This window comes from Eupeodes corollae, chromosome 3 (assembly GCF_945859685.1).
Source record: "Eupeodes corollae chromosome 3, idEupCoro1.1, whole genome shotgun sequence".
Classification (NCBI taxonomy): Eukaryota; Metazoa; Arthropoda; class Insecta; order Diptera; family Syrphidae; genus Eupeodes; species Eupeodes corollae.
The window spans coordinates 129,237,585-129,261,365 of NC_079149.1; the positions used below are offsets into that span (position 1 = coordinate 129,237,585).

General features: G+C 31.3%; 1 protein-coding gene across 1 annotated transcript; it reads left to right on the forward strand.

Moving 5' to 3' along the window:
• Positions 1-3,761: 3,761 nt before the first annotated feature.
• On the forward strand, positions 3,762-17,192 carry LOC129949363 (V-type proton ATPase catalytic subunit A-like). Its single transcript, XM_056060766.1, has 4 exons — positions 3,762-3,928; positions 14,742-14,833; positions 14,916-16,591; positions 16,656-17,192. Exons 2-4 carry the CDS (start codon positions 14,758-14,760, stop codon positions 16,746-16,748), a joined length of 1,845 nt encoding a protein of 614 aa, XP_055916741.1. The 5' UTR covers positions 3,762-3,928; positions 14,742-14,757; the 3' UTR covers positions 16,749-17,192.
• Positions 17,193-23,781: the final 6,589 nt, after the last annotated feature.

The window sequence follows — 23,781 nt, forward strand, 5'->3', positions numbered from 1 at the left end:
CTATCCCCCCAAAGAACTGTTATTTTTTGTTAGTTTTTTTATAGAAGTAATAAACCGATTTCTGATTAAGTTTTTCAAAAAAATATTATTAACTTAACATAGAAAGTTATTTTAATGGGTCCGATTTGTCAAACTGAAAATTGTTGACATTTCTCGACGTCTCAAGGTCCCTAGAGTCGAAATAAAAGATTTTTAGAAAGATGTCTGTGCGTGCGTGTGGCTGTACGATCGTGACGTTTTTTTTCGTTGTCCATAGCTCAAGAACCAGAAGAGATATCGACTTTAAAAAAATTTCGTTATACAGAAAAAAGGCAGAAAGATGCTAAAAGGGCTCTCAAGAAAATTGCATGGATGGTTTTTTTACCATAGCAGTTTAAATAAAATGCACGACTGGGTCGCACGAACTTGCTCCTGTATGCAAAGAGTCTGTTAAAAGTTAAATAATTTTTTTTTCAAATATGTAAATACCTTTTGACTGGTCAAAAAAACCTATTCATTCCAAGACACAACTCATTCTAGGACATTTCATCCCGGAAATGAAAAATACTTGTAAGCATACTTTACGAAAACAATTGTTTGTGTATTCAACTTGTTCGTTCAAAGCGTTTTCCTTTGCATAGCTTTATTTTAATTTCATATGGGAAGAAACAGGATGGAAAATAAATTATATGAAGATAAGAAAGAGGAAGAACATGTGTGTTTAGATTGTAAAGCGATCGCCTATTAGTTGTGTAGTTAGGTAGGTGCCAAAATGAATAAGGAATAGTTCATTGGCGTGCTCAGTTTTATGCAGATAGATAGATAAAGACATGTTTATAATGATAATGAAGGAATGTTGTTGGTAGGTAGAAGGTACTAACAACAATCCAATCACATTCCTTCTTTCCTACAAGTTTTTAGCGCAATCATGGAGTTATTACGTTGAGTTTATTTCGTTTGTTAAATTTTCAAAGAAACAAGCATACGAATAAGAACTATATAGGAATAATGTGTAAATACGTTGAAAAAGTGATGCTAATAGAAAATACATATACTCTTTCTGGCCCGTTTCTTAAAATTGTATTAAGTATTTATTCTTTTATATAGGCAAAAGCAAGAAAATATGTGGGAAAGAACCTTATTCGTAAGGAATAATATTTTAAAATCATATATACAAAGGTACCAAGATAATACCTCTTGATAGAAACTTTAAAATAGATTGTGGATTATATATATATCATATAAATATGTACCAAATGCATTAATTTGGATTAAAGATAGTTATGTAATTACAATTTTGTCAAAATAATGCGCTCTTTCGGGCCTATGCACAGTTAAAATAATTAAAAAAAAAACTATTTTAAGATTCAAAATTTTACCCGAAAAATAAGTTTGTCTTCAAAAATTTAAATATCATATTATAAACCAAAAAACCCTTGATTTTTCAATTTTTTTTTTGTTTTTTTTTTAAACTAATTTTATATATGTATATACATTTTTTCAATTTTGTTCTAAAAATATTTTTGGTATTCAGTTGTTAAGTCATTGTAAATATAAGAATTACATTTGAATTTCGTAAATAAATGTTGACCCGTTTTTGAGATATAGAATTTTTAAAAGAAAAAAAAATATTTTTTTAAAAATCCAAACAATAAAAATTTAATTTTTGATAATCAAATATTGTTAAAGCAATATAAGAGCTTATTGATAAAAAAAATTATTGAAGTCAGTAAATAAGTTGCTGAGAAAATTAAAAAACAAAATAACGGTCCTATGAGTGGTACCTTTCCTGAGCAATACAAAAATATGTTTTTCTTATAAAAACAAGCCAAGTTAAAAAATACAATTTTAGAGAAAATTTAAAAAAAATCTATCGGTTCGTTTTTGAGAAAATTCAAATTATCGTTTTTGACCAAAACAATTTTTTTTGATCTTGAAAAAAACTCTTAACGCGAATCTGCTCAAAACCTTAACTTTCAAGGTTGAAATCAATCGACCCAATGATGGTTTAGGCTGTAGGAGCGTGGACAGACAGACAAAACCGACCGGACGGAATCGCGGGACCCACTTTTTTCGACTTCTCTACCATCGTAATATCATGTTTGATTAAAATCTCGAGTTCGAAATTTTGCAAGAATGCAAAACTTGCCATATAGTTCCTATAAGTCGCAAGTAAATAAAGGTGAACATTTTGGTTAACCCTAAATATTTTATGAACCAAAAGCGCTAGAGACTTATATTAAATTCTATATAACATATTGTAACGTGATACCAAACAAATATATTTTTTGAAACAAATCCAATTACCAGGCTTTTTTATAAATATAATATATAATTAATATATATACAAAATTGTCACCTCGAACATTTTACTAATACAAAATGATTTTACCTCCAAAACAACTTTGTGCCACGAAAAATAAAGTGTTTAACATCTGGTAAAATTTTGAGAAAAATCGAATTGACAGTTTTTTTTATAAAAAATGAAAACTTAAAAAAAACTTTACTCAAAGTTGATAAAAATTGAATTTCGACTCAAATATCTTTTCAAAAACTTGATATTATGGCCTTAAACTAATTTTATCCTTTAAAAAATATTGTTTTTAACTTTCAGTAAAATTTTGAGAAAAATCGAATTAACAGTTTTTTTACAAAAAATAAAAACTTAAAACAAAATTTAACACAAGTTGGTAAAAATTGATTTAAGACTCAAATATTTTTTCAAATTTTGAGAAATTAGCTTTAAACTACTTTTATCTTTTAAAAAAATATAGTTTTCAACACTCAGTAAAATTTTGAGGCAAATCTATTTTTTTACAAAAAACTTAAAACCTAACAAAAAAAAAAACAATACTTAAACTTTGTAAAAATTTACTAACGACTCAAAAAGCTTTTAAAAATTTAAAATTTTGTCTACAAACTCGTTTTATTTTACATAAAATTTTGTTTTCGATAAGTAGTTAAGTAATTCTTTTTATAAAAATCCAATAGTCCGTTTTTTCATACAAAAATAAAATCTACAAAAAATAGTACGCAAATTTGATACAAATTAATGTTCAGTTCTTGATATGTCTCAAATTAATTTAATTCATCCAATTTGTTAAAATTTAAGAAATGCTACTTAAATTGGTAAACATTTGTTTTAGACTAAAAATCTATTTAACAAAACTAGATTTTCAAACTAAACTATTTCTTTATATGAAAAATATTGTTGGTAATTTTAAAATTTGTAAGAATAATTCAACTGACAACTTTTTTAACCAACAAAAAAACCTACACACTTTTAAGCACTTATAAGTATGGGTCTTTTTTATTATGCTACTGTTTTTCTAAATTTGTTTTCAATTTAATGCCATTTTTTAACTTTTCGTATTTTGCTTTCCGTTTATTAAGTTTATTTTATGCTTTTATATTTTAAATTCTGTGCCCTGAATTATAAAAATTTGTTTCTCTTTTTTATATTTTTTAAATAGAATTGTTTATAAAGTTTTATAAATTCCCACATTTCACTTTAAAACAAAATATTTCATGTATTTGTATCTACATGTTTACTTTTAAAAACCACCTGTTGTATCCACCTTAACAACAAATCACGATCGCAACTTAACGAACCTCAAAGCTCAACTTGAACCCCAAAAAGCTCCAAAGCACATACACACACGATCGCTTTGAAATTGATAAAAGCCCCCACTATGGAACTGGAAGAACAAATTACTGGAACTACTGGAACTTCTCCATACAAACTGGAGTCCAATGGTTCCCACCGCCTATTTTATCTCTCTTCGCTTTTAGTAGGTTTTGTTCTGCTGGTGAAACGCAACGTTTAATACGTTTCAAGTGCATACTTATCGATAAAAAAACACACTCCTCAGCATTTTTATCACACATTTAATTGGATTGATATTAATTCAATTGTACGGAATTAATTACAAAACACACAGAACAAACGGTAATACATAAAAATAGTGTTTATAATTTGAATTCAATATCGTAAAATGATTTGCATATAATTAAGCATTTTTTACATTTTTTGGGGTTGATGGATGTAGGAGAAGTAGACGTGGTCTTGAATAAAAGTTTTTGTGTGTTTTAGTTGCCGATTGATGTTTTTTCTATTTGAGATCGTTTATTCCCGACTTATTTGAGGTGGAATTTATTTGTTCAAAGTGAATTTGATAAGAATTTGGGTATAAAATTTGTAATTTCAATCAAAATTAAATGATTAAAAATGTCTGAAAATGAAAAATTTTACATTCTGTGTCAGCTGACCTGCAGATAGGTCTTGTGATTTAAAAGCTCAATCTTTTTGGAAATGGAGAATAGCTTTCCATTAAGCTGAAGTGAGCCACACACGAGAGAGAAATTCGTCTGTCATGTGCTCTTTAACGATATGACAGCAACAGCATATTGAATGAAATATATACTTAATATCAATTTACAAAAATAAAATATATTATATACCTACATAGGTTTCAAGGAATGTTAGAAATAATAAGGTTTCATTTTAATTCGCAGTTAAAAATTGGATTAAAATGCGTCTCTTTAGTTCAATTAAATTTTCTTTAAGTAGCCTTGTGATGATTTTTTCTAAGTCTTGTGATGATTTTTTGAACTACTACGCGTTTTTTCGCTTGCAAAATTACTTTTATCTTTTAACTATGGTTAAGTTTAAAAGTTTCTGATATAGGTAACTGCGTTAGCTACTGTCAAGGGCGGTGATGGGAGTTTCTTCAATCATTTTATTGAGCTTAGTTAGAAATTTATGTTCCTTTTTTATTAATTGGTTTGGGAACTACAAAATTTTCTTAAATAATTTACAAAAGTACGGCAACGCATTTAAAATATTATTTAAAAATCTACAAAATTTAGTTTTAAATATTTTTGTAGTTTTGATTTTTTTCGTTAATTCCAAAAATTGGTACCCATTGTAGGTAAGGTACGTGTTCGCTTAATCTAGTATCGCAATGTACCGAAAATTATGTAATTAACTAATTGTTATGAATGACTGTAGACTTTGTTGATATTTCCAATTTAATGAACTTTAAAAAGTCAACACAAATCAAATTGGACATTTTTTTAACTAAAAAATACAAGTTGTCTGACAAATTTAACTCTTTCTCGCTACAAATTGCTAATCATTTTCTAAGCTCTTGATTTGAGTAGTTAGATACCTCCATCAAATCTATCAGGTTTTTAAGATTTAGCAACTTAACTTAGTAAAAAGTTAATCAGTTAACAATTCAACATACAACAATCTTCAATAATAATAATATATTTGGTCCAAAAGTAAAAATTTCACAAACTAAATATAAGAGGTATAATAAAAAATAGAAGTTAAAAGCCTCGTTTTGACAGTATATCTACAAAAATGGGTTGTGGTCGAAATTATGTATGGATTATTACACTTACTGTATGTTAAAATTCTGTTTACTACCATTTTGCATTGAAAAAATAATGTGATGTTAAAAATTCTGTCAGAAAAGATTTTTGAAAAAAGAGGCTGGGATGCGACCCACACTGATAACTTCCCATCCCGTCTGTCGATTTGTCTTGCTTAAAAGTTTGTCTATATGTACTCGTATCAATTTTTACCAAATTTGCGTACTCTTTTTGTAGATTTTATTTTTTATATGAAAAAACGGACTGTTGGATTTTTATATTAAAATTACTGAATATCGAAAACAATATTTTTTGTGAAATAAAATAAGTTTCAAGCCAATATTTTTAAGTTTTGAAAAGCTATTTGAGCCGAAAGTAAATTTTTACCAAGTTTTAGTATTGTTTTTATTTTAGAGTTTTATTTTTTGTAAAAAAAAACTGTCAATTCGATTTTTTAAAAATTTTACCAACAATATTTCTTATGAGAAAAAATTACTTTAAAGCCAATACTAAAAATTTTTAAAGAGATATTTGAGTCGAAAATAAATTTTTACCAACTTTTATACATTTTTTTTAGGTTTTCATTTTTTGTAAAAAAACTGTCAATTTGATTTTTTCAAACTTTAATTGAATGTTGACAGCAAGATTTTTTGAAAGATAAAAGATAATTAAAGCCAATATCTCAAAGTTTTGAAAAGATATTTGAGTCCAAAATCAATTTTTACCAACTTTTATAAATTATTTTTTTTAGGTTTTTATTTTTTGTAAAAAAACTATCAATTTGATTTTTTTCAAACTTTAATTGTATGTTGAAAACAAGATTTTTTGAAAGATAAAAGATAATTAAAGCCAATATCTCAAAGTTTTGAAAAGATATTTGAGTCGAAAATCAATTTTTACCAACTTTTATACATTTTTTTTTTTAGGTTTTTATTTTATGTAAAAAAAATGTCAATTCGATTTTTTTAAAACTTTAACTGAATGTTGACAACAAGATTTTTTGAAAGATAAAAGTAAATAAAAGCCAATATCTCAAAGTTTTGAAAAGATATTCGAGTCGAAAATCAATTTTTACCAACTTTTATAAATTTTTTTTTTAGGTTTTTATTTTTTGTAAAAAAAACTGTAAATTCGATTTTTCTCAAAATTTTTCAGAATGTTGAAAACAATATTTCTTATAAGATAAAATAAAATTGAAGCCTTAATTTCAAGTTTTTGAAAAGATATTTGAATCGATATTCAATTTTTACGAACTTTGAGTAATGTTTTTTTTTAGATTTTAATTTTTTATAAAAAAACTGTCAATTAGATTTTTCTCAAAATTTCATCAGATATCAAAAACATTATTCTTCGTTGCACAAAATTGTTTTAGAGATAAAATCATATTTCAGTCGTAAAATTTTGGAGGTGACAAATTTTTTTTTTCAGTTTTATTGATTTAAAAAAAAAAACCGTTATATTGATTTTTTTCAAAAAATATACCTGTTTGGTATCACGTTACAATATATTATATAAAATTTAATTCAAGTCTCTAGCGTTTTTGGTTCGTAAGATATTTAGGGTTAACCAAAATTTTCACCATTTTTTTCAAACTGCTATAGTAAAAAAACCACCCACGCAATTTTCTTGAGAGCCCTTTCTGCATCTTTCTGCCTTATTATCTGTATAACAAAATTTATTTGAAGTCGATATCTCTTCTGGTTCTTGAGCTATCGACAACGAAAAAAACGTCGCGAACGTACGGACGTACGGACGTACAAACGTACGTACACACGCACGCACAGACATCTTTCTAAAAATCTTTTATTTCGACTCTAGGGACCTTGAAACGTCGAGAAATGTCAAAGTTTTCAATTTGACAAATCGGACCCATTACAATAACTTCCTATGGGAAGTTAATAAAGAATATTAAATAATAAATTGGGTGGCGCAACAGTCCTTTGAGAACCAGGGCCTAGTGACTTACAACTTTTAACCATTCCTGTGTGCGAGTAATGTTGTCAGCAATGGAGGGGACCTACAGTTTATATGCCGAATCCGAACGGCTAATTTGAGAAAGCACTTTTTCATGACAAGAGTTACTCTTGGAGAATTTGTCAATTCCTCGCAAGAGGCAGTACCCGTGAAAAGACTTTAGATGGCATAGGCAGGGATCGAACCCAAGACCTCTGGCATGACAGTCCAACGCACTAACCATCATGCCACGGGTACTACTAATAAAGAATATTAATTAACCATAATATTGAAATGCAGAATTTTCAAGCTGTATTAATTTTTATTGAATAAACATGTTTTTTTCGTTTTTTTTTTAAACATTACCCGTGTTTTGTTGGAAAATCCATCGAATAACAAAAACAATATCCATAGTATGAATAACACCGATAAAAGTTCGAGTAGAATCTTACTATGGATGGGTTTTTGGCATTTATTCAATATTTCGTTCTCGAATGTTGGTACGATTGACATTTGTATCTCGACGGCTGTGTTCGTTGAGTAGTTGTGTATTTGGAATCATGTGTGTTTTCCATTGGGAATTACTGTTGATATGATTTAGTTGTGTTCGTGAAAATGGACTAACTGGGCTTATTTTGCAAGAAAAAAAACAAGAGCAAAGATAAATAAGTTTTGCTATTATGTTTCCACCAAAGGTATAAACCCTAGTTTAGATTAAATAAATCATTTCCACCGCAAAAGAAGATTTAAAAATGATTAAGTTTGACAGCACTTTCTAAAATGCAAATAGTGTTTCGATGTTTTCGATGTGTGAAGTGCAAGTAAGATAGTTTGATTCGTTTTATACAATGAAGAACTGTTAAGTTCAGCACCATATAAGAATATGCTACCTACTCCATGACCATTTTGTTTTTTGTAGTTTGATTAAAATAAAACAATATTTTTTGTTTACAAACATGCAAATAAACAGACCATAATGCAATATCTGTAAAACCAACTTTCCATACAGGTTTTTCTTCACAAATTTTGACTCGACATCGATCTCCGATGGGATTCGAGTCGAATCAAGCTCATTTGAACTCTATTCAGGTATAAAAAGAATTAAGGCCAGCTTCAAGCTCGCTTCAACACCACATGTTAATGTATTAGTCTACGAACAAACCCCCTCCTTGAATCAATTGTTAAATGAACTTTTTTTTATAGAATCTCAATTTCCAGATGTTTTTTACCATTTTTTCTTGAAAATTGTCCATTTGATAAGTTTTAGTTAGTTTTTTTTTGCTAAGTTAATTTTAACTTTTGATTTTCACAAAACTTTCTTCTATTTGTGTGTTTTTTATTATTATTCTGACAGATCTTCTTTCAGTTGTACCAATTTTTAAATACAAAAATCTGGCTAGTGCGGATCGTTTTGTTGGCAATTTCTTACTGTACTATATATGGAATTCCAGAAAAACGCACTTATTGTTAGTTTTAAAGTTTTTAGTGACTTTTTGTTTTTGAAAATAACGATATTTTGACTTTCTATTTCTTCTTAGTAAATTATACAATTCTTTCCATACAATTATTGATAAAAAATGACGAAAAATGTCGAAAAACTATGAGAAAACACATGATTTCAATTTATTTGTTTCAAGTTTTTTAATATTTGTGTCTTATTTGACTTAAATATCTTTTTTCCCAATTATATTTACACAGATGTGATAAAAACTTTCACACTGGTACAGTTTTTTAAGAATGATATTTTGAAGTTTTTAATTTAGTTTTATTTAACAAAGATTTCGTTGTTCTAAAGATTTGATAGTTCGAGAATTGTAAACGTTGTTTCAACTTTAAACTGCACTAAGATAAATTATTAAAAAATAAGAATTCCAAAAAATGCCTCAAACGATATCAAGAGACCCAAAATCTTGACTTGGGCTTTCATAAATTTCTTCGAAGCAGCACTCTTCTATTTTCAATAATATGGAGCATAATGATCAATATTCTTCAGATTTAAATACAACATGTGATTTTTTCGCTCCATTTTTTGAGAATGTTTATGTGAATCATTCACCTGTAATTATTCCAGAAAGTTTAAAATATCCCTATCTGTTTCCAACTTGGATATAGGGCTTCTTTTTTTGTCATTAGAAGATGTTAAGGAAGGTATTTTAAATATTAATTCCGGATGGTATTCCGTCCTATTTAATTAAAAAATGTTTTTCTCCAGTTGAACCTCTTCAAATTATTTACAATTTGTCTCTTTCTAAGGGAGTTTTTTTTAGATGACTGGAAGTTTTCGTTTATAAATCCCACCAATTAAGTCAGGTCAAAAACATAAAATTGAGAATTATCGTACAATCACCAAATACCGAATCTTTTTGAGTTGAATGTGAAAAACAAAATTTATTTTCATGTTAAGGAACTTATTTCCCCATGTCAACATGAATTCGTGAGTGGTAGATCTACTGCAACTAATTTGTCGCTTTTTACTCAACATTTGTCAAATGCCTTGGAATCTGGATAGTTGGATAGTATTTGTATACCACTTCTTGTTCAAAAACTCAATAGATTCGGTTTTCATTCAACTTTTCTCAAGTGGATTTTAAGCTATTTGGTTAATAGAAAACAAATTGTGAAAATTTTGAACTCGCTGTCAACAAAAACAATATATGTACCATCTGGTGTTCCACAAGGGAGCCATCTTGGTCCATTGTTGTTTTTGATTTTCATAAATGAATCACAATTACACTTGAATTTTACAAATGGTCTATTATTTGCGGATAATTTTAAAAATTCGCAGTTGCTCTATGTAGCTCGGAATCTCGATTTATTCGGGAAAATATGTGTCAAGGCAAGGTGTAATGGTGATGTTCTGATGAGCCCAACCATTACATCAGGTCGAAATGCATATATGAACACTTTTATGTTGGTTCAATTTTAAATCATATTTATTAAAAAAAACGGTGTTCAGGAAAAAACAATTCGACTGTTAACAGTCAAATATTTCTTTTTTAAAAGTATTTAGTATACTTTGGGAAAAAACTGTCGATTTTATGTTTTTAAAAATTATACAAGATGTAATTCTTATTTTTTAAAAGTCCTCACTGTATATATTGATTTTATTATTTATATAACTTAATTAATTTGAAGTCAATATCTCTGCTATTTCTTGAGATATGGCTTGTGAAAAAAGGTAGTCTCAAAATACGGACATACAAAAATCGCTCCTAAAGCTACGGTTTTAGATTCTTAAATAAGTCCAGAAATGATAACATTTTCAATTTGACAAATTGTATCGATTACAGTAAAATAAATTGGGAAGTTAATGCAAACTGAAAATCATTTGTAAAACGGCCTTCAAACTTAAACAACACAAACAAGAGTTAAATTTTTAGAATGGTTCCATTGAAACTATTCTTTGTTTTAATTATTGTTTAAAGAAGTTAATATTTTCAAAATGTCTTTTTAAATTTTACTTCCATTTTTTTTTTTTCAAAATAATAGAAAGAAACATTTTTCTCAAATCTGTTTGCTTTTTCATCAATTTAAGTTTTGAATAAAAATTCAAATAAAAAAGATTTCAGAAAACAATTGATTTCAATTTCAAATTTTGCCTTGGAAATTTTGATTTTTTTGGACATTCCACCTTTTTAGTGAAATATTGGATCAAAAATCTAAGCTGATATTTGCCTAGTTTCAATTTGAAATTTGTTTTTAATGATTCAAAAAATATGCTTTCAATTTCGCTTCAATGATTTTGAGAAGTTTTAAAATAAATCGAAATAAAGAACAGTGAAATTAAGTTAACTATTATCGATTTAAGCCTAGTACGCAGCTTAAGTGAAACGAATTTTTTCGGCGGTCTCCAAGTGCAGAGCAAAATGAAAACGAACACCACAGCGGAACAATATTTGTGGAGAGTTCTGTCAGCTGTCAAAAAAATTGAATTCCCAGCCTATCTCCTGGGATTCTTCCTGTAATGTCGCGCCTTGATCTGAAACTCCTGCCTGTGACGTGGTAGCGCATTCTATTACGTAAGGAACGCCACATTGGACTGCAATAATTCAACTGAAATAAAAAAAAGCTTACATACGGAATTCTATTTATTAATATTTTATTGAGCTAGTCAGTACCTGTTTTTTCATTTCTGCAGCTATATTACTCCAGAGGCTCGCAACGGCTGAATTATTTTTGTGAAGCCTATCAAACTTCCAAATAGCTTCACTGGCTTCGACCAACGAGGCCAGTTTCTTTTTTTCCTCCGAAGAGAAATCAATTTTTTTTCGGCTTTTTTTGGAAGTTGAAGTTCACTGATTGTCTTCATTATTTCTTGCACATCACCAATAACATCCTGAGTTTCCGATTCAGGAATGTAATGTTGGAAGACATTAGAAAAATCCATTTTATTAAATTTTAAATCAAAGACAAATCCAAATCAAAACATCGAAAGTCACAAGTAAACAATTTTTTTTCAATTTTAATTTGTAAACAATTTTTTTCACTGAATAATTTAAACGTCAAAATTTCGCAAGCAATTAATATGCCGGGAAATTAAATTGAGAACGAAAAGATTGGAGAATTGTACTAAGAAATCTAGTACAAAACTTTCAAAAAATAAACAAAAGAAAAAAAATGACAGAACTCTACGCAAATATTTTTCCGTTGTGGTTTTCGTTTTAATTTCGCTCTACACTTGGAGACCACCGAAAAATTTCGTTTCGCATCAGCAGCGTACTAGGCTTTAGGCTTTAAAATGACTTACAAAACTAAGATACAGTGGAACTTCCATAAGTCGAACTCTCAAAATGAATGAAAAAAAATTCGAGTTATACAAACTTCGATTTAAAGAAATTGGACAAAAGTTAGGTAAATTAATTGTTTTTTATTTTATTAAATGGAATATGATTTAAGAAAACAAAATGGTTTCTGGTTAACAGAAGCTTTAAAAAAATCAGTAATCATTCGTTGGCGTTTTTTTTTTTCATTGCATTTTAATTTATAAAAAAATTTAATCTCGCTAATTACGTTGAAAAAACGATCTGGCGTGTTGTTTTTGTAAGAAGAGCATCACGTATTGTTTCCAAGGCTTCGTGGACCTTAGCTTCTTTCGGCCGCACAGTTAAGCCTTCATCTGGATCTGCATCAGCATCAACTTCATCGTCACTGATAACAATAATTTTACTATCCAAGTTAATGTACTTTGGAAGACTGCATATTATGCCTTGTGTATTTTGTATACTCGAAAAATTCTCTTGCATTTCTCTGAACTAATTTATTAGTTCACCAAAGTTTGTGTGAATTTCTCTTAGCTCTGCCAAACTTAAACCGTCTTCTTCATCCCATTGAGAAAGTTTGCTAAATCCAGCCTTTATAAATGAATTTCGTATTGTGGAGCTCTTTACATCACAATTCCAAGACATTGAAACGTTTTGTATACAGTCCAGTAAGGTAATTTTTGGACTAACATTCCCCTCCTCTAGCGAGGAAAGTATTTTGCTGATGATTCTTTTTCTGTAGAAGCACCTCAAATTCTGTATAACACCTTAATCCATTGGCTGTAAGGCGGATGTCATGTTTAGTGGAAAAAAACAAGCTTAATAGACTTTGAGTTTGTTAGTGATCTATGGGCTCTGCATTTGTCAACAAAAAGAAAGATTTTTCGTTTTTGATTAAAAAATACCCTCTTAACCCAATCTTCAAAAAAGTACGTTACCATCCACGACTTTTTGTTTCCTCGGTACTTTACAGGTAAGGACTTTACTCCTTGTAAACATCGTGGCTTTTTGCTTTAGCCGATCAAAAGAATTTTAAGTTTTTCTCTTCCACTCATATTTGCTGCAATCATACATGTTACCCGTTCTTTACTATGTTTACCACCGTGACATTTCTCACCCTTTAAAAGCCAATGTTTTATTTGGAAGGCATTTATACAAAAGCCCAGGTTCGTCGGCATTGAAGATGTCATCTTCACTGTAACCCTCGATTAGTTTTGGTAGAACATTTTGTTTCCAATGCTCGCAGTCTTCTTGATTAATCGAGGCACTCTCTTCAGATAGTGTTCTTTCAACAATGCCATTTCTAATTGAAACAAAAAAAATATTGTAAACATTTGTTTTCACGTCGACCCTACTTTTTTTTTGAATTTATCAAGCCAACCTGTACTTGCAGCAAAATCAGTTTCTCCTATTTCAATTGCAAATCTTTTAGCCTTCTTCTTTATAATTGTCCCTGAAATTAGAAGGTGTTCATTCCTGGCTTCCGTAAACCATTTGGAGACAGAATTGTCAACACGATCATATATTTAGAGGTTTTTCTCATTGAGGATTTTTCGTTTCGTGAAGTTTCAGCATTTTGTTTTGTTTTTTCTCTGTTCTTGAATATGGAGGAAATTGTACTTTGCGGTAGCCCATATTTTATGGCTACGATTTTCTTTTTGACACCACTCTCAACTTCATTTATGGCTCTTAGCTTTTATTCAAAAGTAAGATGGTTTAATTTTCTTGCTGAAATTCGTGAATTTCTGCTTTTCCAACTAAAAAAATAGACAAATCTAGGAACTTTCGGGCATAAAAACTAGTTAACCCGTTCAAAACCGAAGTTCAAAAGAAAAGCATACAAACTCTGAATAGCCATCCCACTTCTTCAAACAAAACAACAGAAATTAATCACAGTAGACTGAAAAAACTTCTAAAATAATTATACTAGCCTTAGTAAATTTCTAATAAGAGGTTAAATAAAATGGGATTTCCCCAATAGGAGAAAAAGTTCGAGACTATTTGGCATCAAACAGAATCTAAAAAAATCGATCTATAGAGAAATTCGACCTACAGAAGTTCGAATTATGAAAAATTCATGAAAATAATGTTGAAAAATCAAAGGTCTCTTTAAAATTTTGAGATATAGAGAAATTCGACTTAAGGGAGTTCGAGTTATGGAAGTACGACTAAGCGATTTTCGTCAACCTCCGGATGTATAGTTTTAAGATAAAATGAATGCTCAAGTAATTTTGCTTAGGTGCATAATATCTTTGTATATGAAAACCATAGTACTCTCATGGTGGAAGTCGAATAGGGCAGCATCTACATATTTTTTGTGGAACGTCTGTGGAAAAATAATTATCTCCCTTATTCTGCTGGCTGCTTATGTCCCCGAAATGTCTCCAATTTCGATACTAGCGCCAATAGCTCGGCATCCTGTTGCCCTAGAAAATTTTGCTCATGAGAGTACTATAGTTTTCATATACAAATATAATATCAAATGAGTTATTTTTTGACAGTTTTCATAAACAAAATTTTAAATTTAAATTTTTACAAAAGAGGCTTAATTTGTCTTGAGGGCGTGCACCTAATGATCTTCTTGCAAAAAGATCTAATTTCAAAAACTTCCTCTGTAAGATTGGTCAAAAGCGAAAAAACCTAACTAATTTCTCATTTATTTCTTTTCAGCTAAACCAAAAACATAATGTCGAACCTTAAGTGCTTTGAAGATGAAGATTCCGAGTCCGTCTACGGACGTGTCTTTGCTGTTTCCGGTCCTGGTAAGTCAACACTTACGCATATCTTATCAAAATCCAGAACTACAGAATTTACTTATATTTTTATCTTGACTTTTTTGTACAGTCGTAACAGCTGAAGCTATGTCCGGATCCGCTATGTACGAGTTGGTTCGTGTCGGTTACTTCGAACTTGTGGGAGAAATCATTCGTCTTGAAGGTGACATGGCTACCATTCAAGTATACGAAGAGACATCTGGAGTAACAGTTGGTGATCCCGTTTTGAGAACTGGCAAACCTCTTTCAGTTGAATTGGGTCCCGGTATTATGGGAAGCATTTTCGACGGTATCCAACGTCCATTGAAGGATATTAACGAGCTTACCAGCTCCATTTACATTCCCAAGGGTGTGAACGTTCCTGCTCTGTCACGTACAGTTGCATGGGAATTCAACCCACTCAACGTTAAAGTTGGCTCACACATCACCGGAGGAGACTTGTACGGTTTGGTGCACGAGAACACCCTCGTCAAGCACAAGATGATTGTTGGACCACGTGCCAAGGGTACAGTTCGTTACATTGCTCCAGTAGGTAACTACCACGTCGATGATATTATCTTGGAGACCGAATTCGATGGTGAAGTCACCAAACACAGCATGTTGCAAGTGTGGCCCGTGCGTCAGCCCCGTCCAGTCACAGAAAAATTGCCCGCCAACCACCCATTGTTGACTGGTCAACGTGTATTGGATTCACTGTTCCCTTGTGTGCAAGGAGGTACCACTGCCATTCCCGGAGCTTTCGGTTGTGGTAAGACTGTCATCTCACAAGCTTTGTCCAAGTACTCCAACTCCGATGTCATCATCTACGTCGGTTGTGGTGAACGTGGTAACGAGATGGCTGAAGTATTGGGAGATTTCCCCGAGCTGTCTGTTGAAATCGATGGTGTCACTGAGTCCATCATGAAGCGTACCGCTTTGGTCGCCAACACCTCCAACATGCCTGTGGCTGCTCGTGAAGCTTCCATCTACACTGGTATCACCCTCTCCGAATACTTCCGTGATATGGGTTACAACGTATCCATGATGGCTGATTCGACCTCTCGTTGGGCTGAGGCGCTTCGTGAAATCTCTGGTCGTCTCGCTGAAATGCCTGCCGATTCCGGTTATCCAGCCTACTTGGGTGCCCGTTTGGCCTCCTTCTACGAACGTGCCGGACGTGTTAAGTGCTTGGGTAACCCCGAACGTGAGGGTTCCGTGTCCATTGTCGGTGCTGTATCACCTCCTGGTGGTGATTTCTCTGATCCCGTCACATCGGCCACCCTTGGTATTGTCCAAGTGTTCTGGGGTTTGGACAAAAAATTGGCTCAACGCAAACATTTCCCCTCCATCAACTGGCTCATCTCGTACAGTAAATACATGCGTGCTCTAGATGATTTCTACGACAAGAACTTTGCTGAATTCGTCCCTCTTAGGACTAAGGTCAAGGAAATTCTCCAGGAAGAAGAAGATCTTTCCGAAATTGTACAGCTTGTCGGTAAGGCTTCTTTGGCCGAAACCGATAAGATCACTCTCGAAGTAGCCAAGCTGCTCAAGGACGATTTCCTGCAACAGAACTCCTACTCGTCGTATGATCGTTTCTGTCCCTTCTACAAGACCGTCGGTATGTTGAGGAATATCATTGCCTTCTACGATATGGCCCGTCACTCGGTTGAATCAACAGCTCAATCCGAGAACAAGATCACGTGGAACGTGATCAGGGAAGCCATGGGTAACATTATGTACCAACTTTCTTCAATGAAATTCAAGGTAAAGTTTATTTTGAGCTGATATTTTTTGGTAAGCATTCTAAGACTTCTCTTTTTTTTTGAAGGACCCCGTTAAGGATGGTGAAGCTAAGATCAAGGCCGACTTCGATCAACTATACGAAGATCTGCAACAAGCCTTTAGGAACTTGGAAGATTAATTCTGTTTCTATCTACATAATCCTATCGTTGTTAATTGTAGCTTGTTAAATAGTAATTAAAACAAATCAAGATGCCTAAATCTTATAGAAAGAAACATAAAAACAATATGTAAATTAAATAATGTCTGAATTGTCCCTCTGTTGGTTTGCATGATTATTTTAATTCCTGAATAAGTAGCAGCCGCATGTTTTTTTTTGTGTTTTTTTAAAAATCTATTTTCGTTTCCGTCACAAAAAATGTCCTTCCAAATGAAGAAAGAAAAAGTATAAATGTTGCTCAGTATTAAATGCACAGAAATATATAAAAAGTAAAAACATATTTTTTTCTTTTAGTCTTGTTTATACATTTTTGTGAATGTTTAAAAGTCACTTTTTAAAAAAAATTTGAAGAAAGGCGAAAATAACTTAATTAAATTTAAATAAATCGTTTTCGAAATATTGAAATGTGTTGCAGTTGTTTTTTGACCTTTTAATTGATGGTGGAATTATTTTTTTTATGAAAAATTAAAGTATTTCGTAAGAACTACAGAAAAGTAGAAAAATATCTCTTCTATAATTTTAAGAAATGTTTATGATTAGAGCTGGACATCAAATTCGATTATATTCTAGCTACCGTTTGCATACAACATGCAAAGAGTGTCCTAAAATTAATGATAACATTTTTATTTGACCAAAATAAAGTGTAAAGTGTTATGGAACTCTAAAGGGAAAGTTTGACAGCTGACAGATAATTGTCACTAATTTGGAGCATTATACAAGAGAAAAATATTTTGTGACTTTTTAAAATAGCTGTATTTTCACTAACCTTAAACTGTCAGTTGTTAAATTGATTTTATGAACTTTCTTAAAAAATACGAAATATTGCTTTCTTTAAACAATTAACTATTTAGTTCGGTTTTCACTTAGATGTTATATTTAAAGTAAAACACGTGAACGTATACGTATTTTTATCTTATTTTGTCGAAGATGGCTTTAAAAATACTAAGGGAATGAAACTAAACATTAAATTTTATAATTATTTAAACATTTTTATTCATATTTATAGTTTTCTCGGGTAAAATGTTGTTGTTTGAATAACAGTTCTTTCTTTAAAAACTTACACTACGAAGAGAGGCATCGAAAACATATTTGTTTTAAGTGTTTTTAAGTCTTTTACAGATTTAAAGAAATCTAGTATTAGTAAAATTCACTTAAAAGAAGAGGCGTTTCCAAACCTGCCAGTTCCACTTTTTCCAAAAATTATTGATTGGTGAGGGCTTTACCTTTGAACTTCTTCAAAAACCGTAATATTCCAATATAAGATCAAGAATTAAGTTTACGATAAAAATATTATAAGTACTATATTTTTTAGAATCTTCCTTAAAAATTGGTGTAATTTCACTTCAACGAGTTTAACGATATGAATAAAACACATTTTTCATCAAAGTAAGTTTTTCATTGAAAAATGTACATACTTCATTTTTAGCTGTGTTTCTGGGAAATTGAAAAATACTTATGTTCAAGTGTTCAAAACATGCGAATTTTTTTACAAATTGGATGAACGAAATTAATTTGAGAGATATCAAGAACCGAACATCAATTTTTACCAAATTTGCGTACTTTTTTTTATAAAAAACGGACTGTTAGATTTTTATTAAAAAAATACTGAATATCAAAAACAATATTTCCTGTGAAATAAAAAGAGCTTGTAGACAATATTTTTAATATTTGAGAGCTTTTTGAGTCGTAAGTAAATTTTTACCAAACTGTCAACTCCATTTTTCTCAAAATTTGTCCGTATATTGAAAACAATATTTTTCATATATTTAAATTAGTTGGAAGCCATAATCTTAAATCTTTGAAAATATATTTGAGTCGAAATTCAATTCTTACCAACTTTTCTTCAATTTATAGCGTTTTCGGTTCGAAAGATATTAAGAGTTAACCAAAATGTTCAACCTTTTTTTAAACTGCTGTGGTAAAAAAACGCGCACACAATTTTCTTGAGAGCCCTTTCTGCCTTATTATCTGTATACAAAAATTTATTTCAACTCGATATCTCTTCTGACTCTTGAGCTATGGACGACGACCAGTTACTGAAGTTTCCAAAAATAATTCCAAATGTCAATGCAAATAAAATTCGTGAGAGTATCGGGTGGTTGAAAAACCACGATCGTTATAACTTAAACAGTCAATTTTTAAAACTGTGCCATTTTAAGATTATCTAACAAATTGCAACACAAATGACGGCAAAATCATGCGTAACTTTTGGGACGGTTTTTATTCCTACTTCACTAAAAGTTGAACTCCAAAACAACGCATCAACAAACAGCTGTATAAGTATTTTTTTAAATAATTGTTTACGTTTTATTTGAGCTGCCGAATAGTGTTTTTTTGTTGTTGTTAAAATAATGAATAAGACGTGATGCTTACTTTTTTCAATAATTTAATTTTCTGTAAGACAGATGATAACACCGAAAAATGAAGAAAGGACTCCCAAAAAAGAGAAAAATTTTGTTAACCCAAAATATCTCAAGAGCCAATAACATTAATGATTTTTTTATAAATCGAAAAAAAAAACTGAAAAAAAAATAATTATCACCTCGAATGTTTTACGAACAACAAAATGATTTTATCCAAAATAATTTTATGCAACGAGGAATAACATTTTTGATATCTGTTAAAATTTTCACAAAAATTAAATTTTAAATTTTATTACAAAAAAAAAAATTTAAACATAAATAATAATAAAATAACATAAAAATCACGCCACTCAAAAAACAACAAAAAAAACACCAACAACAAAAAATGATAAGCCACTCACCACAACACTTCAAAGTGGGTACCATCCCATCCTTACTTTCCCCTTCTTCCACAGTTGCACAGCCTAGTTTATGTATCAATTACAATTGGAATTGGTGCATTTGCTAATCTGTGTTTCAGCAGATTATTTGAATTAAATTTACTGTTTTGCATCACAGGGTCGGATCGGTTCTCGTCACTGCTAAGGCATAACACTAGCAGTGAAGGGTATTGATAATTATTCTGTGTTTCAATTCAGTGAATTTTATTTTTCATCTCTATCTGTATTGGTCTTAGACATTTTTTTATTTTGCAATGACTGGACAATTCAGAGTAGATTATTGTAATATTCGTGGGCTAAGGGCAAATTTTTTGTTAGCATACCGCCATACTGTTTCATACAGGCCAGCTGTTTTGGCTATAAGTGAAACCCAAGTAGGTGAGGATTCCGATCCTGCTGAATTTTTTATTCATGGGTATAGCTTGGTGCCTTTATTCTTTTCCCACCATGGCCTCGCCATATACATTAGGAATGATGTTGCTTATCAGCTCTTACCACAATATGGTCTTTGCACCAATTCCTTTTTTAATTATATGTGGTTTAAATTCTCCGTGAATAAGCAAATAATTCACTACTGCTTCCTTTATCGAAGCCCAAATTTAGACAGAGTATCAACTTCTCGTGAATTTGATGCTTTGTCTGATTCCATCCAAAGAATTGTTTCGTCCTATCCTCGCACTGAAATCGTTGTTACGGGCGATTTCAATGTACACAATTCTTCATGGCTTCAACATTCAGGCCAGACAACACCCGATGGAGTGTGTGCAGAAATCTTCGCTGAGTTGAACCACCTAACTCAGCTTGTCAACGAGCCCACCCGAATATCGGACGTTGAAGGTCGAGCAGAAAACACTCTTGACTTGTTTCTTACCTCTGACCCTGATAAGTACACTGTTAGTGTTCTATCTCCTCTAGGCACATCTGACCATTGTGTTATATCAGCAAATTTCTCGTGTCAAAACTGTTCAGTTAAAGAAAGAGCTCTTAAGAGAACCGTTCGGCAATACGAGAAAGCCAACTGGGTCTCAATAATTACTTCAGGATCTTTAACTGGTAACTATACTATCTCGATTCTCGATAGTGACGTTGACGCCAGAGCTGATATGATCACAAGTTTAATTCTAATGGGAATGGGGACTTTTATATCGAACAGAGTTAAAAATATCAGACCCAAGGAAAACACATTGGTTTGGTGCGAGCTGTAAAGAGGTTATTAGAGCCAAAAAGGTAAGTTTCCGTTGCTATAAAGCCAACCGTACTAAGGAAAGCCTTTCTTTCCTAATCGTACTGTGGCAAGAGTCCTTAGAGATCTAAACACACATAAATCCGCTGGTCCGGATGGTATCCCCACTATTGTTCTGAAGAGGTGTTCTTCAACGCTGGCAAAACCACTGCGTAAGCTTTTTCATCTGTCCTACTCTTCAGGTCTCGTTCCGAGAGGATGAAAAACTGTATTTGACCAGCCTATTCCCAAAAAAGGCGAATCTTTCTCACCCTCTAACTACTCATGGAAACGCTGATTAATTATCAGCTCAAGAAATATCTTGAAGATCGAAAGCTTCTTAATGACCAGCAATACGGCTTTCGTAGCAATAGGTCCACTGGTGATCATATTATGGTTCATCTCACCGAACAGCAAATCTTTACATTGTTTTGGAGAAAGTAAGATCATTGCGCTTGATATTCCAAAAGCATTTGATAGGGTTTGGCATCAGGCTCTCTTATCGAAAATCCGTGCTTTCGGTTTGCATGAATCCCTGCTTCATTGGATTAGTAAATACCTTTTGGATCGTTCAATACAAGTAGTATTGGATGGATTGAAGTCTGAAAACTGAAAAATGCTGGTGTGCCCCAGGGCTCTGTTTTATCTCCAACACTCTTCTTAATTTTATTAATGATCTCCTGTCTGCAACATCTAATCCAATACATTGTTTCGCTGACGATAATACTCTTAGCTTTTCATATTCGTTATCAGACAACAACAAAATATGATTAGCTCATTAAATTCCGACCTTAACAACATTGTTCAATGGGGATTAAAAAACCGTGTGGAATTTAATGCTTCGAAAAGCCAATGCTGTCTTGTATCGTTAAAGCTAGATATACCCCCATTGCCATTATCCATGGATGGCACTTGCATCAATGAGACTGAACAATCGATATTCTCAGTATGTGTGTCACCAACCACCTCTTGTGGAATGATCACATACGCGATGTCGCCAAAAATGCCGCAAGGTGTTTGGGTTTCCTTAGGCGATGTAAGAAGTATTTCACCCCTTCTGATCTGGCTGTTATCTACAAGATTTACATACGTCCAAAGCTTGAGTATAACTCCCATCTATGGGCTGGTGCTCCTGCAACTTACTTAAGCCTCTTGGATAGTATTGAACGTAGAGCATTTAAATTGATAGATGACAATATCATCATAAGGTCATTTACTTCGCTTTAACATCGTCGTAAGGTCTCTTGTCTGACCCTTTTTTACCGTTATTTTAACGGCTTATGCTCTAGTGAAATAGCCAGTTGCATTCCTCCCCTTAAAAAGTTCAACCGTAATACTCGCGCTTCTAGGAATGCTCATCAGTATACCCTCGAGCCCAACTTCGGTCGTACTGTCAAATACAGAGATTCGTTCTTTAGCCGTACTACGCGAATGTGGAATGCCTTACCACACTCTGTCTTTCCTAGTCATTGCAATATTCAGGAATTCAAAACCAATGTGCACCGACATCTCCTTTTAAACCCTCTCTCCTCTTCCTAGTGCTCACACTGTGCATCTGCATAATAAGGGTAGTAATATCCCCTTGAGTGTGTGTTTATTATAAAAAAAAAAAAAAAAATGACAGAAGTTGGTAAAAAAATTGATTAATTAGATCTTACACCAACTTAGGAAGCAAAAATTGCAGAAGCATTTATTTCTTGTAAATTTTAATAGATCTTCAAAGCCAAAGTGTTTCTATTTGCGACAAGCATTGCATTCCTAAATATTTTCGAAGACGAGATTACGATGGTTTAGAACGTGAAAATTGTCCGTCGATTCTCTTTGTCTATCTTGCCTCGGTTCTACAATTTAAGCCATTAGGTCAATAGAACTCAACCTTAAAAATATTGATTTTAAGCTAATTTGCGTTAGTTGCTTTTTCCTTTTTTTAAGACGAAAAATGTTAGTAGTCCCTATCAAATTTACATTTATTTTAAAGGGCCTGATACATTGTCAATTTTGTTTCTGAACTTGATTCAATATAAGAAATATAAGTTTGTATTCCTCCGGAAGAGAACTCTTAATAGAACCGTTATTTTATTTTTGAATTAAATTTTCTGAAGAACTAACGAATCAAACTAAGTATTTTTTTCTGAACAAGTTCTAGTGTTGCCTAAATAATATTTGACCATTAAAAACTTGATATTTAAAAACCAGGTTAACATTTTTAATTTTATGAAAATAAACCTTACCCTTAAAATGTAGGTACTATTTTTAAACATATTCTTTCTAACCTCTTATTTACAAACCTTATATTATCAAAAAAAAAAATAAATTGATATTTTTGTTTTAAGCTGTTTTACTTCGAAGTGGGAAAATCCGTAATTTGAATGGCAACATTTTTAAATATAAAGGTTATACATCCTACATTCACTATTTTTTTTTTAGTTAAGAAATCACTAAATTGGTAAATTAAAAAGAGGCTGGGATGCGACCCACACTGATAACTTCCCATCTTGTCTGTCGATTTGTCTTGCTTAAAACTTTGTCTATTTTTACTCGTATCAATTTTTAAAAATTTTCCGTACTATTTTTTGTACATTTTATATTTTTTATGAAAAAACCGACTGTTGGATTTTTATATAAAAATTACTGAGTATCGAAAACAATATTTTCTGTGATATAAAATAAGTTTGAAGCCAATATTTTTGAAAGATATTTGAGTCGAAAATCAATTTTTACCGACTTTTGTATAGGTTTTTAATTTTTTATACAAAAACTGTCATTTCGATTTTTTCAAAATTTTACTGAATGTTGAAAACAATATTTTTTGAAAGATAAAAGTAGTTTTAAGCCAATATCTACAATTTTTGAAAAGCTATTTTTGTAAGAAAATTGTCAATTCGATTTTTTTCAAAATTTTATCAAATGTTAAAAACAATATTTCTTATAAGATAAAATTAGTTTGAAGCTATTATCTCAAAGTTTTG